Raw genomic sequence first — 22,923 nt, forward strand, 5'->3', positions numbered from 1 at the left:
GCCGAACGACCATCAAGCGCGTCGCCGATTTTCACAAGAAAATTTTGTTCGGCGATGAAGCTCACTTTTGGTTGAATGGGTACGTTAACAAACAAAATTGTCGCATTTGGAGACGCCGTTACATCCTCAAAAAGTCACTGTTGGGTGTGCTCTATGGGCAGAGGGAATCATTGGTTCATATTTCTTCACTTCAAAATTGAAGCCGGCCATAATGTTACAGTCAATGGGGAACGCTATAGAGCCATGATTAATGACTTTTTCGTGCTCCAACAAGACCATGGCCATACAGCCAAAGAAACAATCAATTTTTGGAAGGCAACTTTAGGTGAGCGCATTATCTCGCGTCGTGGGCCTGTCGCGTGGTCTCCAAGATCGTGCCATTTAACAGCGCTGGACTATTTTTTGTGGGGTTGTGTGAAGTCGCTTGTCTACACAGATACGCCCGAGACTATTGACGCCTTGGAAGAGAATATTCGGCGTACTATTTATTGCTGACATACGGCCCCAATTGCTGCAAAAAGTGGTCGAAATTGGGCCTCACGGCTGGAATTTATTCGAGCCAGCCGCGGCGGTCACTCGCCCGAAATCATTTTTAAAACATAATGGCAAATCCTCATCTTTATAATAAAGTTTAATTCATGGCCATAACATTAAACTATATGCGTTTTATTTCTTCTTGAAAACCACATGTCTAAAAAAACACCCTTTAGAACGCTTTAGCTTAGAATTCTTTCACACTGCTTAAATCTGCCCAATTTTCATATATTCCACTTCTGAATTAGACTCCCTGCCCCTGTTCACTTTATGGGCAATACCATTTATTACACATTTTACTCCACCTTTTTGAATTACGTAGGCACCTTTGTTTACCTATTTCCAGAATTGAANCATTTCTTCAAAATTGAAGCCGGCCATAATGTTACAGTCAATGGGGAACGCTATANTATTTCTTCACTTCAAAATTGAAGCCGGCCATAATGTTACAGTCAATGGGGAACGCTATAGAGCCATGATTAATGACTTTTTCGTGCTCCAACAAGACCATGGCCATACAGCCAAAGAAACAATCAATTTTTGGAAGGCAACTTTAGGTGAGCGCATTATCTCGCGTCGTGGGCCTGTCGCGTGGTCTCCAAGATCGTGCCATTTAACAGCGCTGGACTATTTTTTGTGGGGTTGAGTGAAGTCGCTTGTCTACACAGATACGCCCGAGACTATTGAGGCCTTGGAAGAGAATATCGGCGTACTATTTATTGCTGACATACGGCCCCAATTGCTGCAAAAAGTGGTCGAAATTGGGCCTCACGGCTGGAATTTATTCGAGCCAGCCGCGGCGGTCACTCGCCCGAAATCATTTTTAAAACATAATGGCAAATCCTCATCTTTATAATAAAGTTTAATTCATGGCCATAACATTAAACTATATGCGTTTTATTTCTTCTTGAAAACCACATGTCTAAAAAAACACCCTTTAGAACGCTTTAGCTTAGAATTCTTTCACACTGCTTAAATCTGCCCAATTTTCATATATTCCACTTCTGAATTAGACTCCCTGCCCCTGTTCACTTTATGAGCAATACCATTTATTACACTTTAACTCCACCTTTTTGAATTACGTAGGCACCTTTGTTTACCTATTTCCAGAATTGAATTTCCAAATTACTTACCAAGCATGCCACTCACACAACAACTTGTTCCATAGCAACAATAGCCAAATTATCACATGNCCAATTTTCATATATTCCACTTCTGAATTAGACTCCCTGCCCCTGTTCACTTTATGGGCAATACCATTTATTACACATTTTACTCCACCTTTTTGAATTACGTAGGCACCTTTGTTTACCTATTTCCAGAATTGAATTTCCAAATTACTTACCAAGCATGCCACTCACACAACAACTTGTTCCATAGCAACAATAGCCAAATTATCACATGTGGTACATACATACATATGTGTAAGAGATAAGCTTCCAGTGCTTAGGCGTTTTCAATGTTTGGCCTAATTAAATTGGCGTCCCACCGTAGCGCACATTAAGAAATGATGCCAAAAATGTGACTTTAGGCCAACAAAAATACATAGTATGCATTCGTCGGATACTTATCATATTTGTATGTGTAAATTTGTATAGCTACATATATGAAGGCTTGTTTGTTTTAACTTGAGTGATATCGGAGTGTAGCTATATTAATATATATAATTACATATTTACTTATGTGTATACGAGTATATACATATATTGTACATGTATAGTTATGGGCCAAAGCTTGACGCACATTAGTAGGTATATACATATATGCAGTTATGTACGTTTTTATTCAGAATCCATTGTCGTTGCCGCCTCAGCTTCCCCTCAGCATTTTTCAACGATCGTGTCACTCGCGTTCAGGGCGATCAGCTACTATCAATTACTTGTTATACATATAACACACAGTCGCATTTTTAAGCGGCGTCGGTTTCGTTCTTATTTATGTGTAGTGTAGTACATAGGTATTCATCAGTGATGACGTTAGCAGTCGATGAGTGAATGTGCTTTTTTTTTGTTGCTATGCTCCTTTACCAGTGTTTTCAGTGATTTATGCAANCAGGCCAACAAAAATACATAGTATGCATTCGTCGGATACTTATCATATTTGTATGTGTAAATTTGTATAGCTACATATATGAAGGCTTGTTTGTGTGATATCGGAGTGTAGCTATATTAATATATATAATTACATATTTACTTATGTGTATACGAGTATATATATATATTGTACTTGTATAGTTATGGGCCAATGCTTGACGCACATTAGTAGGTATATATATATGCAGTTATGTAGGTTTTTATTCGGAATCCATTGTCGTTGCCTCCTCAGCTTCCCCTCAGCATTTTTCAACGATCGTGTCACTCGCGTTCAGTGCGATCAGCTACTATCAATTACTTGTTATACATATAACACACAGTCGCATTTTTAAGCGGCGTCGGTTTCGTTCTTATTTATGTGTAGTATAGTACATAGGTATTCATCAGTGATGACGTTAGCAGTCGATGAGTGAATGTGCTTTTTTTTGTTGCTATGCTCCTTTACCAGTGTTTTCAGTGATTTATGCAAATTTTATATTCGATATTTACTATTTCTTTGCATTATTTTTTAGCTTTTGAAAAACTTTTGCAAACTAAAGTATTTTCATTTATATATTTTTTCAAATGAACACCTTTTATTGCTTTTTTATTTGCAGTTTTCATTATCTCACCCATGCTCATGGTGTTGTTTTCTTTTTTTTTCATCATTATAATCGCAGTAATTTTTATTGCGCGCATTCATCAGCTTTATATTACAAAATTTTTAATCACTTCTAAAAAAAGTGCGCAAATTATTACGCTTTGTATCATAAATAATTTGCAATTATTTTTCTGTTTGCTTTCAAGCGTTATTTGGTCGTTTTTCAGGCTTCTTCTTGCTGCACTTATTATATTCTTGTTTCTTTCACATAGTCATTCGTAGCTATGCTTAATTTTTTGTTTTTAATTGGCGTGGTTTTAGCGTTTTTACTTTGTCATTTTCTTTGTTTACTATTTTGCGCTTGTTTTGTTGGCGCATTTAACTTACTGATTCATGTTTATTTATGATGCTTGTATTTTTTCATTAATTTTTAAAAGATTTACTTTGCGGTACTTTTTTGTATTTGTTTTTTGTTTTTTTTTTTTTNCTTTTGTTGGCGCATTTAACTTACTGATTCATGTTTATTTATGATGCTTGTATTTTTTCATTAATTTTTATAAGACTTACTTTGCGGTACTTTTTTGTATTTGTTTTTTGTTTTTTTTTTTGTTTTGTTTTTTTTTCTTTTTATGTATGTGTTTTTGTTTCTGTTTCTTTATTGCTTAGGCCTTTTGCGTTGGGCTTATTTTGTATAAGTTTTCATTTTACATATATTTTTTTTTTCATTCAGCGTCGTGGGCGCAGTTCGTTGTTTTTTTTTTTACCTCAAACCTGCTCCAACCTTTATGCTTTCCTCTGCATTTGTTATTTCAATTTATTTGATTATTCTCTCTCTTCTCTATTTATACTAATTTTTTGTTTGCTTTTTGCTTATCTGCTCTTAAATTTATTTATTTTTTGTTTAATTACTTATTGTGTTTTCCCCTCTGCTCATTCGCTCTTCTTTATTGCATTTTTATAGCTGTCGTTTTTGCTGTCATTAGCTGTCACTTACCCAGTGAATATGCGCATTAACCCCGCATACTTCCAAGGAGCTGTGCCACCACGAAGTGGTGCATTATCTATACTGCAAAAAAAAAAACATAAAAATGTGTCTAAACTCGTTATTCAATTTCATTATATTTGCGACAGCAATTTATTATGCATTTAACAAGAAATTAAAATTTGCGCTGATGTTAAATTGGATTATTTTTTATAAGCGAATTCCATTATCTCGTACCAGTTTTTAATTAGTTTTCAATAAGCAACCTTACTAAGATTATTTATCAGCAAGCAGCCAAAAAACAGTTCTACTTAAGAACATGCAGTCAGTGTAGAGGAGCCTAAAGTTGACGCCCGTGGCGATGGCGTCTAAAGGCAAGTTACTTCAGACACTGTGTCACTTGCTGCGCGCTTCAAGAAAGTCCGCACATTTAGATTTTAGCGTCGATTCAGGCAAAATAGAACTTTTCCTCTTTACAACGCCAGGATACCGTAGGCATAAAGTCAAATCTTACCGCTCTTCGTTTGAGAGAGGCATTTCAGTGCGATCCTCGGCCCATTGGATACTCTAGTATTTTTAACCGAGATCCTTCGATCGTTATACTCAAACTCTGATTGGTGATAGTAATTACCCAAAATCCAAGCAGGAGTTACTGATTCTACTGCACTCCAACTAGTAGTGTTTATACCTGGACAGTTTGGTCGACTTTTTCAAAATGACTTCTCTTTTCGTTTACCACACTACAATAGAGGCTCCTTGTCTGAAGTTTGAGCTAATCATTAGATTACTTAAGCTTATTTGGGTTTCCACTAAGAGAATTAGTTTAAAATTATTTTAAACTCAGGGAATCATATATGGAGGCAAAGCACGATCTGTCAGATCTCTGGGAAAACCTAACCTAGATGAGTTCGGAGAAGGACTCGAACAATAGAAATAGACTTCGGTCAGCATATCTGCACGCCCTATGAGTAGTGACGAATAGGAATTTAAGATGTCTGACGAGATTCTTCCGCAGCGCAAATTGGTTTAGCATAGGAAAAGGAGATTNTCATGCGCCATTTAAGACGCCATTTTCTGCAAAGCGCCGTTCGTTTTCGCGAGAGTACAGACAACAAACAATCACCGTTCATAAAAGTACTTAGCTATAAAAATATATGTACATGCACATATGTATGTGTGTGTATATTTTTGCACGCCTTTAATATTTTCACAAATTTGCTACATTTTTAAGGCATTTTTATTGCGCGTCCGCCACAAATGTCAGACATTGGTGCCGTACTTTTATCTTCTATATACTACATACTTGATTTGCACCTTTTTGTGTTGTTGTTTTGATTTTTTTCTTTTTATTTCTATTTAATTTACTTGTATTGTTACAGCTGACCGCTTTACTTCGCCGCGTCTGCCATTAATGTACATTCATTGCATGCGATTTTCTGCTTTCTTTCGTTCTTTTTCCGATGACTTTGTTCTTTGATTGTTTATTTTTAAACTAAGGAAAGGTAGACACAAATTTTATAAGCAATATTTTATAAGTAAATTCAATTATTTTACTAAGAAAATGCACCGCACTGAAACTGTTAATTGTAAAGAAGATTCCATTGAAATGTGGAAGGAAAAAAATATTGACGCTATTTTTTTTTTTATTTCATGATACATACATATATGTAAATTGGAATAAAACAAAACCAATACCAAAAACGGAAGAAAAATTAAACGCAAAAAGCCAATGTTTTATTGCTTATAAAGAAAAGAGAAAAGGCGATTTTTTGTAGCAGATAGTGTTGTTGATAAACATGTAAACAACACAAGGGCAAGCCTTTACTGTACCGAGTTACTCAACGCTAACGTCTAGCATTGCTTTATTTCGCTCTACACCTCTGCTGCTACCTTTTTTACGACATACATACATATACATTTTCATTTGTTGTGCAATGAGAAAAAGAAGCAACAACTATTACCGACGATTGTTGTTTTTTTTATATTATTTTTCTAACGACAATTAGAAGGTGCTCGGGTTGCATACATTTCTATGTAGTGCATACAATGTACAGCAGCACATCTGCCAGACATTCTCAAGCAAAAATTCTATATGTACTCAGGCACGCTCATGTGCTCTAAATAATTGAAAAGCACGCTAAAAGCATGTATGTATACTACGTACAGTGGCTCAGTAATGACTTCGGACAAGAGATAACGGTGTTTAACAAAAAAAAATGTCAAGTGAACGGATTAGTCAATTTCCATACGAAGTGTGTCGTCCGAATTTGAAGATAGTTTTGAAAAGTTAACTCGGTTTTTCTTTTTTATATGGTTCGAAATAGTAGGCCTTTTGAGTGTAGACAAAAAACCGCCAACTTTAAATTCTGATTTCATGTTTGAATTTCAGTGCATCTAAATTTACCTAAGAAGTATAAGAAATTAATAGAATCGTTTGCAGAACAAACTTTTTTTAGGGAATGTGTTACGTGCGCACCACCATATGCACCTTATTTTTCCTGCCAACAATTTCATCAAACGTTTGAAGCAAGGAAAGTATTTTTATGCTAAAAGCAAATCCGATTCCTGAACGGTGAACGGGATACGCTTAGACATTATTAATTTAACCACTGAAAAGCTTTGTGATACCACTAAGGAGCTTTGAAATGTGTAACTACAAAAAAGTCTAAAAATAATAATAGTTTGCAGAAACGCTGGGCTCTTGTGATGAAGCTCTGCAGGCAACTCGTGTCCGCCACAGAGACTTCTTCTTTACCGTAGTATTTAAATCTTTGCAGCTAGGAGAAAGTGTTGGGGTGATTCCTAACAGTTCCACAAGTAAAACGTGATTGTCGCTTAGTATGCCATACTCCGCTGTCGGCCAGAAAACTCAAAGGAGCAGCATTCTCCCTACCCTCAATAAGCTCATTTGTCCAAGAGCAGCCACCAGGTTTTGATAGGAACACTTATGCCGCACTCTTAGCAGAAATGAACTCGTGGCTGTCCCATCTTGTCAATTCAGCAGCCACGTCATTCACTCGTTGAGCAATTTCGATCGCATCGCTTGACTGCCGTAAAGACGAGTGAGCAGCTAGTCGACCGTTTCTCCCTCGTGACAGTACACAATCCTTTAACTCCATCATCGAACTTACACCAACTCAAGGAATATGCAGACCTTTGCTCCAGTCCTTAGTTATGAAGTCGAAGTAATAAGCGATATTGTCGAGTGCCTGTGGACTGGTTTGAATGAGAATCAAGTGTCGTTTAATCGAACTGGGCTACGAAGTGCGGAGTTAAGCTAAATATACTCCATTTTCCTCAACTTGAGATATTCTTCAATTCCTGTCCGACTTCTTTTTTTAACACACTGTAGCATCTGCGCATGAATTAATATGTACGAAGAGAGCGTAAAAAAGCTAAACGTGAAATATGGCAAATGGACAAACGTGATTATCAGACCTTCCTTCCGTTTACTATACTTTCATAAGCCGACAAATACAAAAGCATTTTGTGTATCTTCAAACACATACAGTCATATCTGTTTATCTTCGCACTTCAGTGTTTCGTATATAAATGTGTATACATATCACTTGTTCTCGGTCACTTTTTTTCTGCTCGCTTTTTTTTTAAATAATTACACATGCACATCAATACATACATATATACTTATATATAATGTATGTCCGCTCATCACTGCTGCACTTGTTTTGCTTGTTTATTTTTTCTTTTATTTTATATATTTTATTACTCTCTCGCTTTTTTAAGCTACGTTCCATTGTCTAGCGTGTTCCTATAGCACGTGGCCACATCATCATTAAATGCCATTGGCAGCGATATTACAACAATCAAGCATTTCAAGCAAGAATTTTAAGACGAGCAGTCAGTCTTAGAGCGAAGGCTTTTTGGCCGAAATGAAAGCTGAACCAACACAGCCAGCCTTTTACGCCGCTCAGGTTACTTGGCTTTCATTGTTTAGTGTGCAATTTTATTTGGCCTTTTTCATTTTGTCTGTCTGCCTGTCTCAACTCTTCGTTCTTCTGCGATTACTGCGCTAACGCCCGCCGCAGGCGTTTGCCCCAAGTCATGTCAGTAGTACCGTTTTGTTGGCGGTCGGTCTTCTCGTTTTATTGACTTTATTTGCACTTCGAAGCGGCCACACTTGCCGCCAACTTCATATATGTTTTGGCCATAAGAAGCTGTCTGTATGTACATATGTATGTATGTGTGTATGTATATATTTAAATTATTTTATTTCGAACAGTTTTTCTTATTGCCACCACTATTAGTTACTCTGGTGGCAGTGTTCGCGCATGCGTGTTAATTGCACTCTTTAAGCTGCGTTAATAGCTGCACAACTCTCGGGTTGGGGCGCAAGTCTGGGCTATTTGAAGCGGTGGGCGGTTGTGTGCCACACCGATGATTTTCGCATTTACACTTGCTCGAAGTATTTGCTACAGTTTTTATTTTTTCATTGCATTAAATTTTTAAGGTCATTGTACTTCATAAAAATTCTTGAACTAGAAAAGCGTGCAGAGTCAGCAAATATGTAATTTATTTTGTCTGAGCGGAATTTTTAGTAGTCATGAAATTTGTGCTTAGCTCGCGCATGCATTGTGTAGCAAAGAGAAAAAACAAAAAAAAATGTAAGTGCTATAGATTCAGTCAGTAGTCTGCAAGTTTGAGTTTATAGGGAATCATTGCAGAGACGGTTTATGTATCTCGAAGATTCCGCGTGACATGGTGGGTTCCCAAGGAACCCAGGTATGAGCCCTTCGTAGGCTGTGGGTCTCGCCTCTCTGGTCACGGACCTGAGTTTCTAGAGATCGCCACCTTACAAATTATTACCGATCTCCCGTCGACACCAGCACACCAGTTTTATCCATCCCTGGCTCGGACCAGTATCCCTGAGCGGTATCAGCATACTTTTTCAGTATAACCTTGTATAAGCCGGTTTCTTCTCTGGGGGGTTCAGATGAGTCACAACGGTGGAAGCTACAATTGTGGATTGTTTTTTGGAATGTGGAACTCCCTGCATTACCGGACAGTGTCCGTGCCGACCTATTCGTAGCCGGCCCTGAGTAACTTTATTGGACTTGTGTTCGCCGTGTCCGTCGGCGGTATTTAGAGCCAGCTTCTTGTAGTATGTACATTAGGCTGGATCGCGAAAATAAGTTTGCAATTACCCCTTATAGTTTGAAAGCTTCCTTTGAGAGGATTTTAGGGCCACAAAAATGTTCGTCCTTGGAGAGTGCTAAAACGAGGCATAATCGAGTTTTTTTCCTGGTTGAAAAGATATATGTATATCTTTCTCTTTTACCCTAGAATGCCTCCTTAACCTACCAAGTTCAAATTACTAAATTTCTACCCAATTAAATTAATTAAACTTTACCCTTCATAAAATTACACATTTTAGTAAGCATTGCTTTTTTACCTTGGATGCGTTAAAAGAAATTGAAATTTTTCTTTAAACCGGACTAGAGTTGATGTTGATGGATAACTCAGATGCCATGGAAATCGATCAAAAATGATCTNAAAGCTTCCTTTGAGAGGATTTTAGGGCCACAAAAATGTTCGTCCTTGGAGAGTGCTAAAAAGAGGCATAATCGAGTTTTTTTCCTGGTTGAAGAGATATATGTATATCTTTCTCTTTTACCCTAGAATGCCTCCTTAACCTACCAAGTTCAAATTACTAAATTTCTACCCAATTAAATAAATTAAACTTTACCCTTCATAAAATTACACATTTTAGTAAGCATTGCTTTTTTACCTTGGATGCGTAAAAAGAAATTGAAATTTTTCTTTAAACCGGACTAGAGTTGATGTTGATGGATAACTCAGATGCCATGGAAATCGATCAAAAATGATCTGAGTAATCAAATATTTTCAACCATGTACCACACTTTGGAATCGAGTAATAAATAAAAGAGTTATGAAGCCAACTCGATTTTGACTGTTTTTAGCAGTCGCCAAGCAAGCCTTGCAAACTAGGGGCAATTACTGTTTTTTAATCATATGGAAACCGACCCGGTCTAGTGTACATATAAACTTTTGCTTCTTTCATACATATGCAAATATTAACTGCACTATGTCATCATTGACTTTTGAAGGTCTTTGAGCCCACCTCCCGCGTACCAGCCACCTTTTTTTCCAAGTAATTGACGTACTCCACCCAAATCGGTCGCCCATTCACTCACGCAGACGCTCGCTAATCGAAGCATTTGTCCACTACTGTGTGCACGCCCAATGTGCGCCATTTATGCCTTGTCACACTGCTCTCTCTTGCTATGTAATTGTTTACTGAGTCCCTCTCTCGTTGTTGCACGCACAGCTGGTGAAATCTGCCAAAGCCCACCAGACCAGACTAGAGTAAATCAACCTACATACATATGCACGAATGCATATGGGAATACATATGTACATACAAACCAACATGTATGTATGTATGCACAAGCATATGAATAAACTAGCAGGCTTAATAGGTGGGCGTAAATGTGGGCCAAAGGGATTAAAAATGTGGCATTAGTTTGAAGCGATGGTGGCGGTAGCGACGAGTAAACTTTGTTGGTTATACGCCAGCATATGACGTTTGACATTTAAACAAGCGAGCATTGCAACAAAAAGGAAAATCTCATGGGGAGTGAGCGTAAAGGAATTGCTTTAAATTAGGGGAAACAAGTAAAGGCAAGTGGAAAATTACATTTTAAATTTTTTTATGAAATTGCACTTTGTGGTAGGAATGTGTTGAAAATTTTATGACGCTATGCAGGAGATTTTCATTGCCATTGGGGTGTGTAACGAGTGGCAAGCAAACAAAAAGTGTGCTTTGAAAAAGTAGAAACACTGCAAATTTCCGCTACAAGGAAAAAGGAAAATTAACAATAAGTCATCAAATGACTTAAAACATATGTTTGGAAAAGAAATATACGACATGCTCAATCAACACAAAAACTATTGTAATTCATAGGCAAATTATTGTTGGTTTGTCATACATACTATGTATGTACACACTTTTTTGTCTGCTGTCAGTTGCCAGCAATTTTGATTATGTATTTATAATTTTTGCGTTTTTATTTTCATTTTCCTTATTTTTTCTTTGTTGTTGTTTTATAAACAAGCACTTCGGCTTGTTCGTTGCAATTTTTGCTTTTTTTATTTCTTTCATTTCGTATTATTTTGTACGTTTCACTTTGTGTATCGGAATTTTTCGCCATTGCATACAAAAATACGTGAAAAAGAATACAATACAACAACATGCGAAATATGATTAAATGCCAACGCTTATAAACGATGACGACGACTTCGTTGACTGCGTCGACTCTTATCGGAGCTGGCCGGCCTTAAACGACGACCGCGCGTTGTCTGTCTCCGGTTTTGCAGCCAGTGTTGCCACAGACAAATTTTTTCCTACCAAAACCTACGACATTTTTTTTTCAGTTTTTAATTTTTTTTTTAAGTCAAATTAGTCCTTTCGTTGCCTTTAAACCCTTTATGTCCCGGAACCCACCACAGCGTTACGCTATTGTGGGCTCCCAGCTAGTTCAAAAGAGTTTACAACCTTAATGCCGTTAAAAAAGAGTCTATTAAGGCCTTAACCCTGCCTGGCTATCCGACATAATACCACACACACATTTGCTCGTCTACGAAGACTTCCGCTTGGAATATCGTTGGGTATGTGCCAATTGGCAGACTTTTTTTAATCCTGGACCAAGTACGCCTGCCACAGTAGGTATTCTCGCATCCATCTTCAATCTGTCGGTATACCATACTTGGTACCCTCCGCCAATCATAGTTATTATCGCCCCCGCAGTCCCTTTCAAGAGTTCTGACCTTATAGGGTTTATAGAAGGATAACTTGAGAACCAGGATTTACTTGAGAACCTTTTTGTGCTGATGACAGCCGTACGTATTGGACAGCAGTTCGGCGCTGCAGCAGGCCTTTTTCAATCAAAAAAATAAAGGAGGAATGCCTGTAATGACACCAAGGTGCGCATAGCTCCTGTTATGGCAACGTAGGCCAGTGTCGCATATGTAACAACGGGGTTTACTACCGTAATGAAAGATCGATACGTAAGTTACTTTGGAGGATATTCCCCAGGTCTTATCATGAAGTCTCTGACAAGCACTGAACTCAATTTCTGTCCCTGCCAAGGTGGATCTAGTCAAGTTGACTTTCCTTATTTTGGTAAATGGGACAATCGTGGACTTCAGTGGGTTCATTGACAAACCCTTTTCAAGGTTGCTAAAATGTTTGGAGATACATATTTTCTATTTTTCGCAAATACCTATTTTTGCAGTGAAACCTACCAAAATCCAATCTAGCCTACCAACCTACCAAATGGAAATAATCCTACCAGTTTTGGTAGGAAAATCTCATGTGTGGCAACACTGTTTGCAGCACTCTCGCTGGCGGTCGCGGTCGCGGTCAACGTAGGCGCGCCGCTATACAAGTTTTCTTAGATAGATACGCTAGTATTTTAGCTTTATTTTGACTTTTATTTTTGGTAATACCGCACAAGTGCTTTTGCTGAGCATTAAAAGAGCGCTTTTCAGTGCTTACTCGCTTCTTTGTCACTCTTACAGACGCTCTTTAGTTACTTCTCAAATTTCATTCGAACATTGTTTCGTCGGTGGAGGCCGAAGGGGTAACATTGTATTGTATTTTTAGCCCGGTTTATTTCAAATGCTCTGTGCTTAGTTGAGAAGTTGTGCATACGAAAGAAAGCTTTACCGGCTTGTGCGCTGACACACTTGCGTTCTCTCACTTGCCAGCCATCCTTGGTCGCACTCGTATCTGCTCTTTCGTTGGCTAGCGCACATTTCTCTTGTTTGCCCCGTAGTGGCTCACTCAGCATCATTCGCTGGTCACATGTTTACATTTCTTGTATACATTCTACTCCCAAATAACACCTTTCACTACAACTACATACTAAATATGCACTACCCCTATAATCGGTATATTTTACAACGTTTTTTTGCACTAAATTCTCTCTAGCTGGGCAAGTGACACTTTCTCGCATACTTCTACCAGCTATTTGTTGTTACATACCCCTAACCCCTCACAATTTATACACCATGACGTATACATAACACACACGTTTATTGTAGTTAGTGTTTGGGTACTTCGTTTTACTCGCCAGCTTACAAACACCTTGACTTCGATAGCTAATACATATGTATGTATGCATGTTGACTCGTTTATTTATTTCTGCTCTCGGTCACCTGCTGCCTACTGCGGCTTTGACTTGGGTTTGTCTCACTTTTTCCCCATTTTTTTGCTCTCACTACATATCTTTAGTATGTACTTAGATAATAAAATCGTGTTACATATTGGAGTGTTGATTTTCGAGCAACTTTATACATTTTTGTTTACAATCAAGTAACTATAGCAACTTTTTGGTTTAGCGGCATTGATGGTATCCGACAAGGCGGCGACCCCGCTTCGCTCAAGCACTCCGCACTATATAGAAATTCCTTTAGTTTACTTACATGCGGATTCCAATGATGACGATGGCGCCGCTTGTATCGCGCAATACTAGGCACCCTACTCGTATAAATCGACATTCCGACGCGAGTCAACTTACTCTCAACAGTCGCCAATAAGAATCAAATTTCGTAAATTTTTTAGTGTTGTTGCTGTTGTTTTTTGGTTTACATATTACACTCGTATCTTTATATTTTGTAGTTGCAACTGTTACTGCAGTGTTTCTTTTTTTTGGCTTTTGTTACACGCGAAATCGTTTTATGCCCACTAGAAACGCAGTCAGCTAAAAAGTTCGTTGGTACTAGTTTATTGAATTGCTTGTAACCGTGACAATTGAAAACTTACAGAGTGACATACATATGCATGAGAACTTGCGAAAATCAATGCAAAAATCACTTGACGACCAGTGAATTAGTTTTTATTTTTTATGCAGTCGACTTTTTGTGTGCAAACTAATTTTTTTGTAATGAATTTCGTTAAGTGCAAAAACTAAAACAACGAATTAGCAGCAGCGAGATGGCGTACAAAATGGTAGGAGCAGTGAGTGTGTGTGTTGGATTAATGTTTGACGGATATTAGTTCTAGCACTATATTGGCGATTGGCGTGCACTCAGGGTTGAATTGCTGGTAGAAATAATGGCACTTAATTAGAAGTGGACTTCATTCAAATAAATTGAATAGTGTGAGGTGAAATATTAAGTGCCATTTGAGAATTTTTGACTATAACTTTTTTTTGTGAGTACCTAGTTAAATTTAAAAAGTCACTCATATTGAACCTAGAATTGACAATCAAAAGATAACATATGTCGTGGGTTAATGCTACTCAAATTCTCTTTGATCACCAAAGAAAAGCTTGCCTAAAAATCGCGCGCTGGTCATACTCTGCGTAAGCCCGCGCCGTTACTTCTGATTTTGATAATTTACAAGTACTTCAAAAAGCGTTGTGCTCTAGTGCTAGCCTTGCATTGTGCGCCTAGGTCCAGTGTCCTGTGAAAACGGCAATTAGTCGCGACGAAATACTTCTCACCAATTTGATGGTAACTTTCCTCCGTTTACCGCAGTAAGAAAGCCAACAAATTTTTACGGACTCAGCAGGATTGTAGGTTTCGCCACCTACTGTTAGTGACTTTTTGCCAGTGCTGAGAGTGACGGTCCTTTTGCCAATGAAATTTCCAGGCTTGAACCGTTTCGGCTAGCTCTTCGGCCATTTCGTTGCTTGGAAAGCTGTCATGCCTCAGCGACAAGATTAGCGCAACGGTAGGTTTGTAACCTAATGCCTTAATTTTTTTTTGGGCTTGATATAATATTTACAGAGTCAAATATGTCCCTTAACTAGCGTACGGTATGCGAGAAAAAAAAATATATTTGCTCTAAATTATTCTGCGTGCAAAACTAGTTTTTATGATTCGGCAATTACAAACACTTCTGAATTGTTAAAAACCGATGAATTTTTAAGTCGAGTAGGTCTTTCGACTAGGCAGTCAGTTGCAAAATTCCCACCCCTATGCCAGAGTCCATTTTGGAAACATTCGTAAAAAATGTTGCGAAACGTCCAATAAAAAATATCTTCGTTCCTACTTAATAAAAACATCAGCATTTTATTTATTTTATTTTCGCTTTAGTAAAAAAAAACGTTACAAAATTTTATATTTTTACACATGAAGCATTTTAGAAATGCTCGAAAAACCTACGTCTCGCCATTTTTACTAAAATATATTTAAATTTGTATGCAATTTTTTGGAATTTCGAAATTTTTGAAACGTTTTTTATGTTTAAGTTAAAAAAGTAATATTTTTTTTTGCTTAGCGCTTAAATAAAAAAATAATTAGTACAAATTGGGTATTCAGGTCTTTTTATACATATTTATTATTTTTTTAGCTGATATAAATTTTTAAAAATATAATCACTTTTTATTATAAAAAGTGGATTTTACGGCAAATGTGCACGACTGAGTGACGTTTTTAGTTGGCTGAGTGCATACTACCACTCCACAGGGCCTGGGTTAAAATTTTTCTAACAGCGTCAATGTCAAACTTCCGAGTGTATTTGTGCCATGAAAAAGCTTCCTATGCAATCCATTTGCCATTCAGAAGCGGCGTAAAACTGTAGGTCCCTCGGCTTAGCACTTGGCAAAAGTATAAGCGCCAAAATATTATTAGTACTATTATTATTTATATCAAAATGTCCAAAAGGGCGATACTTTTTCCCTACAAAAAAAGCCAAAGCATTTTCTTATTGAAAATCAAATAAAGAACTCGTTAAATAATTTGCAATAATAGTAATTCGCAATTTAAGCACTCATGACTTCAAAACTAAAAGCGTCATAAAATACTTTCATACCGTTTTAATTATTTTTCTGCTTAACCTTGACTGTTTATTGCATAGACATTTCGCATACTAATAATTTGTATTTACTGCGCATTTACGAGCACTTTTCCTTTTTTGTAGTCCTCTATTTTTTACTTTTCGGAATTTTATACTTCTATATATTTATTTCATATATTCCGTTCCATTTTCAAGCATTCTTCTAAGCTTAACAAAATGTCGTGGTCTTGCTACAGTATAGTTTTGTTGGCTTATCTTATCTTGCCACTACACAATTCTATATTTATCTGCGCATGACAGCGGGTATTAAAAAAGCGCGATTATGTGCCAAAATTATTTGTTAAAGTAGGAAATGTGTTAGGCAAATGGAATGGTGTTTTTTGTTTTTTTTTTGTTTTTTGGTGAGTTGAAGTGGTTAACTTCTTTGGCGTCGTATATGTATATGTACTACATATCTTGTTAGACTTTTTCGATTGGCGCCAGTATTTTCAAGGTTTTTGATACAAATTTGTTGAGATAAGATTGTTTTTATCGCGTGCGAATAGACCTATTCTTTGATGATATTTGCTTCATTCGGATTACAACCGGCGGAAGTAGCCTTATTATTTAGTGCATTTATATTCTAAAGGTCCTGGTCACCCTGTGCCTTTGACTACTATAAATTTCGCCACTAAATAACGTCGTTTTTTCTTTATGTTTTTTTACAGAATGTCGCTAGATAATCCCACACAGATCTTAACCGCTCACGATTTGACCAGCTTGCGTACCCTGCAGCGTGTGATCACCACCACCAGTAATAACAATAACCACAACAACACATCTATTGACGACCATATCGTCTACAATAGTCACGTTCATAGCAACAACAACAGCAACAGCAGTAGCCGTAATCACAATTACAACCTTAACCACAACAGCAACAGCATCACAACCAACGGCGCAAGTAATCATCATACCAATAACAGCAGCAACGGCAGCAACGCGAGTGCTGGAAATCTTGTTTTCTCCACCATCCCACTGGACGGCCACGCTCTGCTTATTCAACAATCACACCTGCTTCCTGCGAACGCCGCAGCTTCGCTTACCAACAACGGCTTGCAACAGGCGACGCAGGCGCGCGGCCTGGTCACCACAGCAACAAATGGTTTACGCGCCGGCAACAGCAACAACATTAACACAGTTACGAGCAGCATTAGTCCCGCCGTCAGTAACGCTGGCAGCTTTATCAGCAGCAGCAGCAACATAAATAGCAGCAGCAACAATAACAGCTTGAATAACTTCCTTGCCAAGGCAACTATACTGAGCGCAGCGAACTTCAGCAACGCTAAGCCAAGCGGCAAAATCTTCAATACAGGTGCCACATCGTTCGGTGCCACCGGTGGCAGCAACATGCCCACCACATCGAAGTATGTGCTGTTGCAACCAAATGGTAATGGACAATTTACTACCTATGAAGGCTCCACCCCGGCGGCAGCAGCAGCTGCAGCTGCCAATGGCAATGCCGGCGCGCCCAGCGTAGGAAATATAGTGCTGCTTGCCACCGAGCCGATGGACTTGAATGGCAGCAGCGGTTTGGGTGGTGATGCGGCGGCTGTGGGGCGTGTTATTGCCACAGGGGCGGCTACTGGCACTGGCGATAATGACGAGGAGTTGCGCCCGTTGGCGTGGCTCAATGACAGCAATTTAATTAAAGGCATAGTGACTACGACAGCAGCTGGCGCGGGCGGTGCTAATGTGAAGCGCGGTGGTGGCGTTGCTGCAAGTAGCGGCAATATTTGCATAGTAAGCGCTAGCAATGCACACGATCTGATCGAAGAGCTGCCACATCATGTAGGCAGCGAGGAGGTAACCACCACCACGCCCAGTGGCAGTATGAGCACACATATTGGGGCAAGTGGTGGCGGTATCGGCATCGGCATCGGCAACGGCAATACGAACAACAACATCACTTCATCGACTGAACTGAAAGCTGGCACACAGATAACCGCGTTAAGCGTCAGCGATTTTCAACAACTCAAGCGTTATGGCAACATAATCACCAGCGGCACACCGATCACCTTGCTGCCACCACATGACCCAACAGCTGCCGCAGGCGGTCGCAAAGATGAGGCTGCACACATTTTCGGCAATATCGGCGCCATCAGTGCCACCACCACTGTGCATATGGGACCGAGTGGTACCACCACCGTTGTGGAGTACAAATCGAATGGGAATATGCCGACGCTACAGTCGAGGCAGCTACTTAGCGCAGCCGGTGTTGGCAATGCTAGCGGTGGCACCACTATAACGCCAGCAAATTTGAGCAACAACGGGATTAACAACAACGCCAACAGCAGCAGCAGCAATAATCTAAACTCTTGCAACTATGTGCCTTCTTCATTCTCTTCTACTACCAGCACTCATTCAACAGTATCCAGTACACCCGCCTCCATAGCTGCTTCCAATCCCGCCTCACTGTCTGTTTCCTATTCAACGCTTGCCTCAACTACGATGAGCGTTGCCGGCGCCAACAGTGGCACCACAGTGCTCAGCCTGCCGAAGCAACTAACAACGCTGCCGGGCGGTGTTGTTACGGTTACCAATGGCAACGGCACGACTAACACAATTTATCAAGGACAACCACAGCAGCAACAGCAGTCGCAACAAAGACAACAAAACTTTGCCAACAACAATACAAATGCCAGCAGCAGCGCATCTAGCACCACCCACCATCCGCACAAGAAATACCTGCGCGAAAAGATGAATGTGTTGGATCATGGCGGCGGCGGCGGAGGCGTTGGCAGTGGCGGCGGTGGCAGTAGTGGCATTAATGCTAGCACAATTGGAACCACAAATGGAGGAGGCAACGCGGCTGCGTCCACTATCACAGTGGTTGCTTCGCCTGCCTCCTCCAGCAGCTCATTATCCTCCTCCGTTTCTAGTTCATCGTCCACGGCCGCTGTCAACGGTGGCAATAGTCCCATCTCTAAGTCATTCTATGCCGGCGCAGCCAACAACAGTCACAACAATAGCAATGTGAGTGGCGGCGGTAGCAACGCCAGCAGCAGCGGTGCCATAAACTACTCCAGCACGGCTAATACGTCGTCACCAATGGTGCAGAGTAATGCGACAACAGGTGCTGCAAATGCAAACAGTGCAGCTGGCTCGCCCATTGCAGCGGGCATACCACCCACCTACACTATAATGCAGTACCAAAGTGTGGCGTGAGTAGAAAAGCTTTTAATTTTTATTACGTTTTCAAAATTGATAAGCTTTTATTTCCATCTTTACAGCTCCTCGCCAAGCATCTCATCGCCAGAACCAAATAATTCCAAAGAATTTTATCCGCTCATTACAACTCAGCAGCAGCAACACAATATGATGCGTTCACCCACCTCTTATTCCAGCTATGACAATGACTCATTGAAAGATTTCGAAATATCCACCAATGGCTCAAGTAGTTTGGGACATCACAACACCAGTACACCACAACATCAGACGCATCAGTCAGCACAGGCACAACAACAGTTGTCATCTTCTGGCTCTTCTGCATCCTCAAAGAATAGTCTATCTGGTAGTATGACCAATGTTAGCGGCCTCGGTGGTGGATCGAATGGCAGCGGTGCTGTTACACCACAAAAGCAAAAGCATCCGAACAATGTGCCGTACGATCCATTCGTGCACACACACAACAAGCCGCCCTACAGTTTTAGGTGGGTTAAGCGTGAAGGGCTTTACGAATTTTTAAATTATTAAAAAATTAAAAAAATAAAAATAAAAAATAAAAGGGAATCACAATTGAATTAATTAAAATAAAAACATTTTCGTTTCCAGTTCCTTAATATTCATGGCCATCGAGGGCTCGAATGAAAAAGCTTTGCCCGTCAAGGAGATATATGCCTGGATTATGCAACATTTTCCGTACTTTAAGACAGCGCCTGCCGGTTGGAAGAATAGCGTGCGGCACAATTTGTCGTTGAATAAGAGCTTCGTGAAGGTGGAAAAAGCGCCGGTAAGTTATTATTGAATATATATATTTAAGTGAACTATGCTGGTATGTATTAAGGCATTAGCAGCTGTCAACATAACAGTATCATACAAAACAAAAAATGCAGATGCGAATAAGAATAAAGTCGACAATTCTGTCAAAATTAATATCGATTATTATCGAAAATGATATCAGTAGAGCTATCGATAAATGGTGTTCTTGTTTTTGTAACATCATACAAATTCCCCAAATAGTTTTTGGAGTATTATGCTCTGGTGGCGGTCTTTGGCCAGATATGAATCTGGGTCGTTCCGTTTACATAGACCCGACTGTAGTGAGAGCTATCGATAAATGATTGAAAATGTTGCCAATGAATATGTCCATATCGGTAGTTTTTAATGGATACTTCGAAATGATATCGCATCAAAGTCGACAAAAAATTAAAACTTGCACAGGAAGCTTACCGATAAAGATAACATGGATAACCTGGGGGAATTAAAATTCCTTGGGAAACGCATAGAAAAAAATGCTTCTCATGCTGCTATTTTTACGCTTTTATTAGAATATTAAAAACCAATATCTCCATTGTAAAACAAAACAAAAAAAAATCACTAAGAAATCAAACCAACTCCATACCTCTGTATTAATCTNGTGGATAACCTGGGGGAATTAAAATTCCTTGGGAAACGCATAGAAAAAAATGGTTCTCATCGGTAGTTTTTAATGGATACTTCGAAATGATATCGCATCAAAGTCGACAAAAAATTAAAACTTGCACAGGAAGCTTACCGATAAAGATAACGTGGATAACCTGGGGGAATTAAAATTCCTTGGGAAACGCATAGAAAAAAATGGTTCTCATGCTGCTATTTTTACGCTTTTGTTAGAATATTAAAAACCAATATCTCCATTGTAAAATAAAACAAAAAAAATCACTAAGAAATCAAACCAACTCCATACCTCTGTATTAATCTTTCCCTTAGAATATGGGCAAGGGCTCACTTTGGCGCGTCGAACCACAACAGCGACAAAATCTCATACAAGCGCTCAATCGCTCGCCATTCTTCCCCAATTCAGCTGTCGATAAGTCGTCCTCGCTCAAAAGTCCCGGTGCCGCAAGCAACACTGGCGCTGCCAATGACTCACTCGTGGGCTATGACACTGTTGATAGTGTGGGTAGTGGCGGCGGCGGCGCCTGCAGTCCAGCACCCAAATCCAATATAAATCCACGCATTGATCCGCGCCTTTTCCCTAAACTATCGAAAGTTATTGGTGGCCAAGGCCTCCTAAATGACGTGGTCGTGTCTGGGGCTGGCGATGTGCCCGAAGAAGATACTCCGTCCGACTATAGTACAACAAATCATAATAGCATTCTGAATAACCAGATAAGCGGCAACAACAAACACAGCAGTTATAATAGCTCACCGGTGCATCAAAATGGCGCTGGTGGTGGTGGCGGGGGCAGCGGCAGTGGTGGTGTAGTTAGCAGTGGCGCTTCCATATTGGGTCCTTTCAGCAGCTATGAAAGCATTGAGAGTTTGGCGCGCGATTGTGGTGCCGATAGCATCGATGATGTGAATGCAGCAACAGCGATGTTGGCCTTGAAACATGGACCGAAAGTGTTTTCGGAGACCTTCCAGAATGGGTGAGTTTGCGGTCGCAATGGTAATCGCTTGCTTATTCACTTTTTTTTTTAAATGCAGCGCGCCCGTAATAACTTCATCACCCAGTGAGGATCACACGTACTCCGCTGGTGGCGGTGGTGCAAGTGGTGGCAACAGCGGCGCCTCAACGCCACTCATCAATGGCAACTCAGCGCCTACAGCTATCAATGGTAATGCGCAGTATGGCGCCAGCAATGGTCAGCAGCCAATAAATGGTTGCAATGGTGATAATCAAAGCAATTACACATCATCCGATGCGGCATACGAAAGCAGCGAAGATAAGTAAGTGTTTCTTGCTTATTCAATAATTTCACTCAATTTTCTTATTTCTTATTTTCCCTTTCACCTCCGCAGTAACAACATCACACCTGAAGAGCTTGAAGATCAACGCCGTCAACGTGAAGGCGTCGATGCGCTACTCTCGCTCTCGCGTTCATCTGTTGTCGAATCGCCCACAAAGCGGCCGTCATCGACCAGCGTCGAAGAAGAACACATATCCGCCTGTCTCGAGAACAATAAGGCGAACAATAATAATGGGCATTTCACCAATGGTAATGGCAAAATGGCATTGTTGACCAGTGCGGTGGCCTATAGCCAACAACAGCAGCAGCATCATGCGTACGAGGATAGCGGCAGCTTTCATTTACCCAGCTATTATGGTGGGCCACATCAATTGCATCACCACCAAGGCTTGGGCAGCGGTAGTGCAGTGCAGCGTAAGATCAAACCTTTGCGTAGTTTGCGCACGAAGATCAAGCGCAAGGCGCCATGGATGAGCAAGGCGCGGTGAGCAACGGTGTTTGCAAGTGATTGGAAAAATTAATGTGGGCAAGAAGTGAAACTAGTGGGGAGTGGTAATGGAGTTGGGAAAGAAGTGGCTGAATGAGAATTGAAAAATACTAGATAAGTTTGCGATAGGGCTGGTAGAAAAAGTTGATCGTTATGTACAAATTTGAAATGAGTGTGTGTAGTAAAATATTATGATACACGCTTCACAGTTTATTTGGCAGTAGCGAAAATAATAGTATATGAATTTAAAAAGCTCGCTGATATAATAACAATATTGAAAAACTATAGAAAATTGCAAATTGAGCAACGCATTTTAACGCTTTTGTGACAAACTAATTTCCCAACTTTTAAAGACGAATTTTAAGTGATTTGAATTGGTAGTGACGATAATTCTGGTTAAAGAATAAATACATTTCAAAGACAATAGCTAGACAAGAAATTTTAAAAATATTTGCTTTTAAAGATTATCAGATGAGCTCCTTATGCATTTTTGAATATTTTCTGGGTGTCTACATATTAAAAAAAAAAA

The 22,923-nt window shown here is 39.6% G+C and overlaps 1 protein-coding gene across 5 annotated transcripts in view; it reads left to right on the top strand.

The window, feature by feature from the left end:
• Positions 1-22,915, top strand: part of LOC108364762 (putative GPI-anchored protein PB15E9.01c) — an 89,505-nt gene extending 66,590 nt beyond the window's left edge. For 3 of the 5 annotated variants that reach the window (XM_017618584.1, XM_017618585.1, XM_017618583.1), the window contains exons 2-7: positions 16,682-19,177; positions 19,247-19,666; positions 19,788-19,965; positions 20,925-21,586; positions 21,645-21,887; positions 21,960-22,915. In XM_017618584.1, coding sequence (XP_017474073.1) covers positions 16,683-19,177; positions 19,247-19,666; positions 19,788-19,965; positions 20,925-21,586; positions 21,645-21,887; positions 21,960-22,395 — 4,434 coding nt within the window. In that variant the 5' untranslated portion in view covers position 16,682 and the 3' untranslated portion in view covers positions 22,396-22,915. Of the gene's footprint in view, positions 1-5,180; positions 5,183-14,160; positions 14,181-16,681; positions 19,178-19,246; positions 19,667-19,787; positions 19,966-20,924; positions 21,587-21,644; positions 21,888-21,959 lie in introns of those variants that run through there. The other 2 variants (XM_017618586.1, XM_017618588.1) reach the window with 2 other exon arrangements.
• Positions 22,916-22,923: the final 8 nt, after the last annotated feature.

This window comes from Rhagoletis zephyria, unplaced genomic scaffold (assembly GCF_001687245.7).
Source record: "Rhagoletis zephyria isolate East Lansing unplaced genomic scaffold, Rhagoletis_zephyria_1.1 Rzeph_scaffold_01664, whole genome shotgun sequence".
Lineage (NCBI taxonomy): Eukaryota > Metazoa > Arthropoda > Insecta > Diptera > Tephritidae > Rhagoletis > Rhagoletis zephyria.